The sequence below is a fragment of the Citrus clementina genome, unplaced genomic scaffold (genome assembly GCF_000493195.1).
Source record: "Citrus clementina cultivar Clemenules unplaced genomic scaffold, Citrus_clementina_v1.0 scaffold_9, whole genome shotgun sequence".
Lineage (NCBI taxonomy): Eukaryota > Viridiplantae > Streptophyta > Magnoliopsida > Sapindales > Rutaceae > Citrus > Citrus x clementina.
Window position 1 is genome coordinate 26,735,699 of NW_006261964.1, and position 10,525 is coordinate 26,746,223.

A 10,525-nucleotide genomic window follows, 5' to 3' on the forward strand; every position below is an offset into this window, starting at 1 on the left:
ATTTGTGCATAGTATGCATTCATGATACTATTATTATTCCAGTTAGACACATTAGCATAGTTTGCATTAAACATGTGTTTTTCACTTTGACTTTGTTCAAGTCTAGCTTCATGAGTGAGTAATAAAGCATAAGCATCATCATAATCCAACTTGCTTGCTGTGATAAAAGTAGCTAAATCCAAATAGCCAGCTCCTAGACCATTGAGAATTTGTTGCAACATATCTTTATCTGATACAGGACTACCAGCACATGCCAATTTGTCTGTAACTTGTTTCATTTTAAAGCAATATTCTTCAATACTTAGTGATTCTTTTCTTAAGACACTCATCTCATACTTAAGTTGAAGAACTCTAGCCTCAGATTGTACACCAAACCTTTTTCTCTAATGTTTTCCATACATCAAATGAAGTATTACATGAGTGAACAAGACTGAGAATATCTTTGGTTACTGAACTAAGAAGACAGCTGAGTAATGTTTGATCTTGAGATCTCCAAATTGTGTATTCAGGATTCTCGATCTGTTGAGAAGATCCAACAGCTACTCCAGCAAAGCTTGACAGTGCTATAAATCGATTTGGTGCTATCTTTTCTGCATTAATATATCCTTCAAGTCGATTTCCTCTAATGGAGGCCAGGACTTGATTTTTCCAAAGCATGTAGTTAGATCTATCTAATTTGATCGGTGTGATGAAAGAAAAAATTGTTTGATTTGCAGCTATTGTATTTAGATTGCTTGAGGTTGCCATGATTTGACTATGATACCATGAAGAAATTGTAAAATTGATAAAGCGTTGCCGTTTGGCAACTGCGAAAATAGAGGAAAATTTCTTATTTCATTAATGAACTGATATTTTGTACATAACAACAATATGGAATATGTAACTATTTATACATGCTTTACATACTCTAACTGATTGCTCACTAACTAATTATTAAAACGAAATCTCACTCAGCTCACATATAACCTAAATACAGAGTATTCATTATGAAGTTAGTTAGGCTGTTAACTGTTGTTGACTTGGATCTTCTGACATGGCACTAATGACAGCTGGTAACTTGACATTCTTGATACGAGGCTTAACACCAGGCTGATTCTTCCTCTTCACTTCTACATAATGAGCTATGTTCACATAAACTATAATATTTTCGAGACGTTTGGTTTATTCAATATTAATTATGAAAAACAATGACTCACGTGAGAAAGACTAGTAAAAACCAAAACGTTTGGTTGCTTTGTAAAGTTTCACATCGTAGTTCAACACTAATTAAGTTACATTGAAATCTGTCCACACAAATTAATTGGCAATCTATTATTAGTCATAGCATTTTTCGTCAAATCCGTCTGTTGATGCTGGGATCTGCTCGTCCTTGGACCGACCAGATTCTTTCACCAACGCTTAAGTTATCAACTGTTGCTCGAACCACTAAGGCCGGGATCACCCTCCTTTCTCTCACTAGACCTGCGTTCACCAAAAATGGATCAGAGACGCCGGTGGTTTTGCCGGCGTAAACCCTCCGATGCCTAAGTTAGCACAAGGTGTTTACGGGAAAACAATATAATTTGGGTTCAAGAAGTTTGTTCGAGATCTGTAAGAAAATAGTCTCGTTGCAATTTGGCAGCGTTTTCCCTCTCTTCATTTTTTCTGTCTTGTCTTCTTCGATGTCTTTCTCTTTTATAGCCGCCCTTTGTCCCACGTTTTTCGTTTGCCCCTTATCCCTCCTTTTTCGGGTGGTGGTAGCCCCTCATGGGACTCTAACTGTTAGATTGTGGGCAAACGTGGATCTCGCGTGTCCTTCAACCGTTCTGGGAGAAGCGCAACTACCGCGATTTTGTGAGATCGTGTTCCCGCTTTCCTGGGGATGAGTATCGGCTCGGCGTATACTTCTGGTCGGTATGTTTTCCTGGTCGCATTCATCTCGGGTCGGCTCCTGTTTAACCCCGTGTTCTGCTCGTACCATATAGCTGAAACGATCCGTGCCGGGGCGGAACCAGTAGCATGGCCGACCTGGTGCATTTATGTACTCAACACCAGTCTCCCAGTTTCTGGTCTGGCGAGTGAAATGAGTTAAGAGTAGAAACTGATGGTCAAATCTCACCAGCCCGGGGAGCTTCTCATCTGATCCTCTTTTTATTGAGACGGGCCTGACCTGATGTACCATTTCTCTACTGAGGAGACTCCGACCTGAGCGTGGGCCTAAGTGAACCTGCCCATAGCATATCTGGGCTTACTTCTAACCTGGCCTCTTGTAACGGTTGGTGACGTGGCATCTCCAGACTCTTCGTATTTGAAATTTGAAACGACGGGCTATCCGTCCTCGATATATGGGGGGGTGAGCTGGCATATCCCATCACTTAAATGCTTCCATTTCCCCCTTTTCGTTTCAAATCCCTAGACTGGAGTCATCATTATCTTGCTATTCGTTTCTCCGCCGTCAACCAAATTTTCTCTGAACTTTGCTCACACTTCCAGCGTCCGGAGTATCCATTCGCCGGGTGTTTTCTCTGTCACGGCAGCGCTATCAGTGTCAGTCTATTCCAGGTATAGTCTTTAACCTTTTCCTCTGGTTGTTGTTGATTGGGTTCTGTGTTGCCTTCTTTGTGTCCATATACTCGAGTTTTCTCTGTTTTCTTTTGGGGATTTCGGTATGTCAAATCGGAAGAGGAAGTTAATTGTTGATGACGGTGATGAAGAGTCAGGGGACTTAGGCCTCAATGTGCCAATACCCACTGATTACTTAGGCCCCTTCAGTAGTGTAGGTCCTTCCCATGGCAGGGATACCCTTGAATACCCACGCCCTTTGGTTATCTCTCCTTCCCCCGAACTAGAGCTTGTAGGGAATAGAGGTGGACCTGCGTCGGGCTCTGGTGAGACTCACAGTTCTGGTGGGGTTGGGGTCCCTGAAGGAGTTAGTGATGGTGAGGGGAGCAGTTCCGGACCGAACATACCTGCTCAGAAAAGGAACCTAGGCCATAGGGTGGAGGCTGATTCCTACCCTATTGATTTCATGGCTTGTGCCACCACCCCCACCGATCTATTTAAACTTAGGAATCTCTACAACATCCCCAACGATGTTCTTCTTGTAGTCCTTGGGAAGGGTGACGTTCCTAGTCGGCCTCCGCGAGGGTATGTGACGATGCACCTAGAGAGTTTTAAATTAGGAGCTCGGCTGCCCCTTCAGCGTTATTTTGCCAAGATACTGGGAGGTATGCACCTGGCCCCAGGTCAGCTACACCCAAACGGGTGGAGGGTTCTATCGGCTATGTTTGTGTTGTGGGAGAGGTGCGGGTTGAAGGAGCCTTCCCTTGTTGAAGTGAAGCATTTGTATCAGCTGCGGAGTAGCCCAAGGGAGGCGGGCTGGTACTACTTCATGTCCAGTTCTGCAAAGAGAAAGCCAATCACCAGTTTCCCCTCTTCGTGCAAGAATTGGAAGAACAAATTCTTCTTTGCTGGGGGAAAATGGTGTTCAGCACTTCGTTCGTTGGGTGGTGATCTTTACCTACTAACGCAGTTTGTCACCCCAGGTCGTTCATTTTTTGCCTGTACTCTTTTTCGAACTGCCACTTATTGGGTTCTTTAACCTTGTTTGTTATTTCAGAGTCATGGGGTTTGGTCGAGGGACTTGAAGATCGACCCTTGCTTCAGGTGGAAACTGCTCTGGTGAACGCTTCTACTTGCCAAGACCTCCTGTCTCCAACAAACTTGGTCGGTTCGGGCTTAGTGGATATAGCCGCTGGAATGGATAACAAGATCCTCAGCGCGATGAGCAGGAAGCGTGGTCGGGCCCCGAGCAGCTCCAGCAACCCTCCTCCACCTTCGAAGAAACCTACCGTCGGTCCTTCCAAGGCGCCTGTTCCTGCTCTGCCTCCTCCTCCACCTCGTAAGAGTGGTGGGGAGAAAACCTCTGACAAGAGTCCTGAGATTAGCTTGCAATCTGGGGACCGATCTTCTCCTCTCCCATCTCGGGATCAAGGTGATTACCTGAGTCCATATCAGAAGGATTATAAAAAATCGGTTGGGCCTAAGATGGTGAAGGACATCGAGAGCATAAGCCTCTCCGAGTTGGCTGCTTCTGTTCAGAGAGTCTCCTTCAGGCTGGCCACAATGGTCTCGTGCTACAAGACCGGGTCCGCGCGTCATGAGAAGAAGCTTCAAGCTGACAATCAGGAGTTGAAAAGGAAAGCTGAATCTGCTGACCGCTCCAAGGAGAAACTAGCCGAGCTGAACAAGCAGATTACGGAGCTGGAGGAGAAAGTTGCGGTTGCTGAGTCCACTTCCTACAAGCTTGAGGGCGAGTTGAGTGATCTGAAGTCCGATCTTCAGGCTACTCAAAGTGAGAGAGATACTCTGAGGACCGCCCTTGAGGGAGAGATCAAATCCCTGAGTGACCAGCTGGCTGAAGAGAAAGGCAAATCCGCTGATGTGGATGATCGGCTGGATGCTGAGTATGACTCCGGGGTTGCTTTCAGCTATAAGTGCATCATGTCTGTGCTCACGGAAGAATACCCCGAGCTCGATATGAGCAAGCTGGAGACTGGGGTGGAGAGATATATGGCTGGGGCCGGCCAGGGAGATAAGGAGCAGGGTGAGCAGGATCGGGTGGAGGTTCATTCGGATGGGGTGGAAGAGGGGGATGCTGGGGGACGCACTTTCGAAGTGGGTCAAGGGTCCATGCCTCCTCCTCCCGGTATTGCTGATTTCCCACCTCCTGATGTTGCTGATCCCTCATTTCCCGGGCTCGCTGATCCTTCAGCCGCTGGAGCCGTTGACTCTGCTAAGCTTTGAGCCTATTTTTGTATAGACTCTAGATTTGCATTTGTTTTGTAAACAATTGAACATTTATAAAAAGATTTTTAAATGCTCTTTATTTGCTTTCTTGTCCGGTTTTTGCTCATCGATTGTATCTTAGTAAAATTTTCGTAGGATTAATTGCTAGTCCTTCGTTGACCGAGCCGAAGTAGGCATTTGCTTTAGTAGATTTCTTGTAGAGTTAGCTGCTGGTCTTGCGTTGACCGAGCAGAAGTAGGCACTTACTTGCCTTGGTAGAATCTTCGTAACTTTAGCTGCTGGTCATTCGTGGACCGAGCAGAAGTAGGCACCTGCCTTAGTAGAGTTTTCGTAGCTTTAGCTGCTGGTCTTTCGTTGACCGAGCAGAAGCAGGCACTTTGTTGCCTTAGTAGAAATTTTGAAGCTTTAGCTGCTGGTCTTCGTTGACCGAGCAGAAGTAGGCACTTGCCTTAGTGAACTTTCGAGAATTTAGCTGCTGGTCTTCGTTGACCGAGCAGAAGTAGGCACTTGCCCTAGGAGAGTGTTCGTAGCTTTAGCTGCTGGTCATTCGTTGACCGAGCAGAAACAGGCACTTTGTTGCCTTAGTAGAAATTTTGAAGCTTTAGCTGCTGGTCTTCGTTGACCGAGCAGAAGCAGACACTTTGTTGCCTTAGTAGAAATTTTGAAGCTTTAGCTGCTGGTCTTCGTTGACCGAGCAGAAGTGGCACTTGTCTTAGTGAAATTTTTATTGATCTTGCTAGCAGGGGGATTTCATGCTGAATTCATCTTTATTGAAATTTGAATGTATTACAAAAACATAGAATATATGCATGTGCGACAGGCCATTAGGCATTGTAACAGAAATAACTTGCCAGAGTGAGGATTTAATAGAGCATTTTGCTTACTGGAAGTACTTCTTCAGGTGTTCGGCGTTCCATGATCTCTTCACGTCTCGTCCGTCTTGGCACGCTAATTTATATGCTCCTGGTCCAGTGGCTCGTATCACTCGGTATGGGCCTTCCCACTTTGGGCCAAGAGCGCCATGGTTAGGATTCCTGATGTTCTGGTTCACCTTCCTAAGTACCCAATCTCCTGCTCGGAACTGCCTCACGCGTACATTCTTGTTGTAATAACGCATGACCCTTTGCTGACATTGGGCCACTTTCTGCGAGGCCCCTTCCCTTTTCTCCTCTAGCAGGTCTAGGCTTAAGCAGATCTGCTCGTCATTTTGCTCCTCAACGAAATGTTCCGTTCTATGTGTCCCCACTCCAATCTCTGCTGGGATTACCGCCTCATGACCAAAAGCTAAAGCGAACGGTGTTTCTCCTGTGGCGGTTTTGTGAGTTGTCCTGTAGGCCCACAGTACCCCTGGTAGCTCGTCAACCCAAGCTCTCTTCTTCTCCCCCAATCTAGTCTTTAGGAGCTTATTTATCACCTTGTTGGCTGCTTCCACTTGCCCGTTTGCCTGGGGGTGTGCGGGGGTGCAGAACTTCAGGTCCACCCCCAGGTTTCGGCAAAATTCCCTGAAGTTGCCGTTGTCAAATTGCCTCCCATTGTCTGTAATGATGGCGTAGGGGATCCCATATCTGCAGATGATGTTTTTCCAAATAAAATATGTTGTCTTCCTCTCTGTGATCTGGCTGAGGACTCCTACTTCCACCCACTTGGTGAAGTAGTCTATTGCCACGATTGCATGTGTCGCCGCTCCTCGTCCCTTTGGTAACGGACCAATCAAGTCGATTCCCCATTGAGCGAAAGGCCATGGGGATGTCATAGCCGTCAGTTTCTCCGGTGGTTGTGCAGGAACCTCGGAGAAGCTTTGGCATGTTTTACAATTCTTGGCCATCCTTTTGGCATCCTGGTGCATGGTTGGCCAGAAGTATCCTTGCCGGAGTGCCTTGAAGGCTAAAGTTCTTGCTCCCGAGTGATTGCCGCATATTCCCTCATGAATCTCTCTCAGCACATAATCCGCCTCCTCATCATCCAAACATCTCAAAAGGGGTAAGGTGAACCCTCGGCGGTATAGCACTCCATCTAGTAACGTGTACCTCGCTGCTCGGCATTTTAACTTTCTTGCTTGCCTTTTGTCTTCCGGTAAAACTCCATCGCGGACATATGCGCGAATCGGGTCCATCTAGGATTCTCCAATATTTACACTCATCACCTCTGCTTCTTCCTCAATACTCGGTGAGGTCCTTACCTCTAGTGGAACTGACTTCGGTAATTTTGGATCTGCGATGGCTGCCATCCTAGCCAGCATATCGGCTCGGAAATTCTCATTCCGGGATATCTGCTTTACCTCCACTGCTTGGAAAAGCCCAACCATCTGCTTCGCCTTCTTCAAATAAAGACCCATCTTCTCTCCCCTCGCTTGAAACTGATCATTGAGCTGATTACACACCAATTGGGAATCTGCTCGAATTTCTACTCTCTCTGCTCTGAGAGCGTGTGCAAGTCCGAGCCCGGTGATAAAGGCTTCATACTCGGCTTGGTTGTTTGTGAGCTGAAATTCGAACTTCACCGCGTATGTTACCTCGGTTCCCTCTGGGCTCCGTATTACAACTCCTGCTCCGGATCCTTGCTCACTACATGATCCGTCAACCATTACCAGCCATATCTCCTTTGAATCCTCGTGCTCTACCGGTTGTTCCTTTTGGACCTCTTCCCCCGGTTCAACACGGTCCACCATAAAATCTACCAGAGCTTGGGCCTTGATTGCTCCTCGGGGCCTGTAGGACAGGTCAAATTCGCTCAGCTCCACGGACCATTTTACTAACCGACCAGACGCATCTGGTTTTTGAAGTACTTGCCGAAGTGGCTGGTCAGTCATCACAACGATCTGGTGGGCTTGGAAGTATGGTCGGAGTTTGCGTGCTGCCGTTATCAAAGCCAGCGCCCACTTCTCCATTAGTGGATATCTGATTTCTGCATCCACCAGGGCCTTGCTTGTGTAATATACCGGGTGTTGCTTCCCTTTTACTTCCCTGACTAAGACCGAGCTGGTAGCCTGCTTAGAGATTGCCAAGTATAAGAGCAGCTGGTCACCCTCTCTCGGAGTTGATAGTAACGAGGCGTGGGCTAGATATTCCTTCAGCTGTCCAAATGTCCCCTCGCATTCTGGTGTCCATTCCATCTTCTTCCCTTTCTTTATGACTTAGAAGAAAGGGTGACATTTATCAGTGGCTCGCGAAATGAATCGGTTCAACGCTGCCAACTTCCCCGTAAGGCTCTGCACCTCCTTAACTGTTCGTGGGGACCTCATTTCTATCACCGCCCGTATCTTTTCTGGGTTGGCTTCAATACCTCGATGGCTCACCAGGTATCCCAAAAATTTACCCGAGCTGACCCCAAATGCACATTTCTCCAGGTTCAGCTTCATTTTGTACCTCCTCAGTAATTCGAAAGTCTCTTCCAAGTGCTTCACATGGTCTTTCGGTTCTCTTGACTTGGTGATCATATCGTCCACATATACTTCCATAGTGCGACCGATCAATGGTTTGAAGACCTTGTTCACTAACCTTTGATAGGTAGCTCCTGCATTTTTCAGGCCAAAGGGCATCACCCTGTAACAAAACAAACCCATGTTAGTTATAAATGTGGTGCTTTCCTCATCCTGCTCGTTCATGGGTATCTGGTTGTATCCGGAGAAGGCATCCATGAAACTGAGCAGACTATGACCCGCGGTTGAGTCCACCAGCTGATCTATTTTTGGTAGGGGAAAGCTGTCCTTCGGGCATGCCTTATTGAGGTCCGTGAAGTCTACACACAATCTCCACTTCCCATTGGCCTTCTTTACCAATACCACATTGGAAATCCACTCCGGGTACTTAGCTTCCCTTATAAATCCTGCTTTCAGCAGCTTTTCCACTTCGGCATTTATGGCTTCGTACCTTTCATGGTTGAAGCACCTCCTTTTCTGCCTCACCGGCTTTGCCCCTCTCTTGACCGCCAGCTTGTGACAAGCTATCCCGTGGTCAATACCTGGCATATCCTCATGAGACCAAGCAAATATGTCTGCATGGGATTGTAGACACTTCACCAGCTCTGTCTTTATTTCTCTACCCAATTCTGATCCGACCTTAACAACTCTGCTAGGGTCACTCCTGCTTACAACAACTTCCTCCAGCTTCTCAACCGGTTCCTGACGACCATTTTTTAAATCCCCTCGGTTATCTAGAGAGGTAACTTGCAGCGTTTCCTTGGCCGCTGTAGCATAGCAGCTCCTGGCCATTCTCTGGTCGCCCTTTACTACACCCACAACTCCATTTATTCTGTACTTCAGCGCCAGATAATGCGTTGACATTACACATTGGCTTATCCTCATGAACGGTCTCCCCAATATCATCTGGTAAGGACTTCTTTCCTCTACCACTACAAAGTCCAGCATCATCGTTCTTTCAAGTGGCTTTGTCCCTACAGTAATCGGGAGTTCAATGACCCCCATGGGAGTTAACTGTCCCCCTCCAAATCCCTTCAAGGATGTATTCGTTCGCTCCAGCTTTAAATCTGAAATCCCCATATCATCTAAGGCCGACTTAAACAGAATGTCTACTGAGCTGCCCGTATCTACCAGTATTCGCCGCAATTCTGTACTGGCCACCAATGCTTTAATCACCAGCGCATCCTCGTGAGGGTATAAAATGCCTTCTTCGTCGTCCTCTGTCCACATAATAGGAACTTGCCGCACTTTTGCCCTCTTGGCTGCTGGCAAATTGAAAAGCACTTCTTTGCTAATCAGGGCGTATCTCCCATAGTTCTTCCGTGCCCTGTTTGAATCCCCGGCCAATGTTGGCCCTCCTGCTATAACTTGGATAGTCGGCTGTTCTTGTTCCAAACCCCTTTCAACTCCTTCATCCTGTGCATATTGCGACTCACTGACGGGGAACACTCCATCTACGTACTCCTCCAAGTATTGGTTCCTCACCAAATCCTCCACCTGAATCCTTAGGTCACGGCATTGGCTGATAGTATGACCGTGAGTGTTGTGGAATTTACAGAACCTGCTCTTATCACGCCGGTGAGCGGGTTTCGTTATAGGGGCCGGAGTATACAGCAGTCCTCGTCCCTCGATCCTTTAATATAGTTCCTCCATGGAGATTTTTAAAGGAGTATATCGTCTATATGCCGCGCTCTGGTCAACCAACTGAACTGCTCGGCTATCATGGACGTCACTTCGGGCTGGTATAACCGGTAACTGCTCTGGTCGGCCAGACCTGTAATTGGTCGCGTTTACCTCTCTGGGAGTGCGGTGGTAAGGGCGGGCAGTCACCTGCTTGAATTCTCGCTGCCGCTCTGGGATCGGGGGGCGCCGAGGTTGAGCCCGGCTGTGTTGGAACTGTTGTGCTCTCTGAGCTATGGGGTAAGGGCGAGACCGAGCTGATATTCCGCCCATCCCCGAAGATTCTCCAGTTCGCTTTCCCGACCCGCTCCCTTTCGGGGCTCTCCGTTCTCTTCGCCTCAGCTCTTCCAGCTGTTCACTCTTAATTCTTGCTGATTTTTCCTCTTCGATTTCTATATCTCGTTTCGCTTGCTCATACCCCGACGAGTAATTCTGTACGAGGGGGCTTTTTAAGTTATACCACAATCGGCCGATTCTTACACCTTCTTTTAATCCCCTCAACGCCTGCGGGTGATTAAAAGCTCCCAAATCCAGCACAGCTCGGTGATATCGTTTTACGAAATCGCGAAGGGATACATGCTCCTCCTGCTTCATCATGTCATCCTCTGGGGCCACCGCCCCTCGGAACTGCTCGGCCAA

The 10,525-nt window shown here is 47.3% G+C and overlaps 1 protein-coding gene across 1 annotated transcript; it reads left to right on the forward strand.

The window, feature by feature from the left end:
* Positions 1 to 2,647: 2,647 nt before the first annotated feature.
* On the forward strand, positions 2,648 to 4,785 carry LOC112100120. Its single transcript, XM_024188332.1, has 2 exons — positions 2,648 to 3,524; positions 3,599 to 4,785. Exons 1-2 carry the CDS (start codon positions 2,648 to 2,650, stop codon positions 4,783 to 4,785), a joined length of 2,064 nt encoding a protein of 687 aa, XP_024044100.1.
* The last annotated feature ends 5,740 nt before the right edge of the window (positions 4,786 to 10,525 follow it).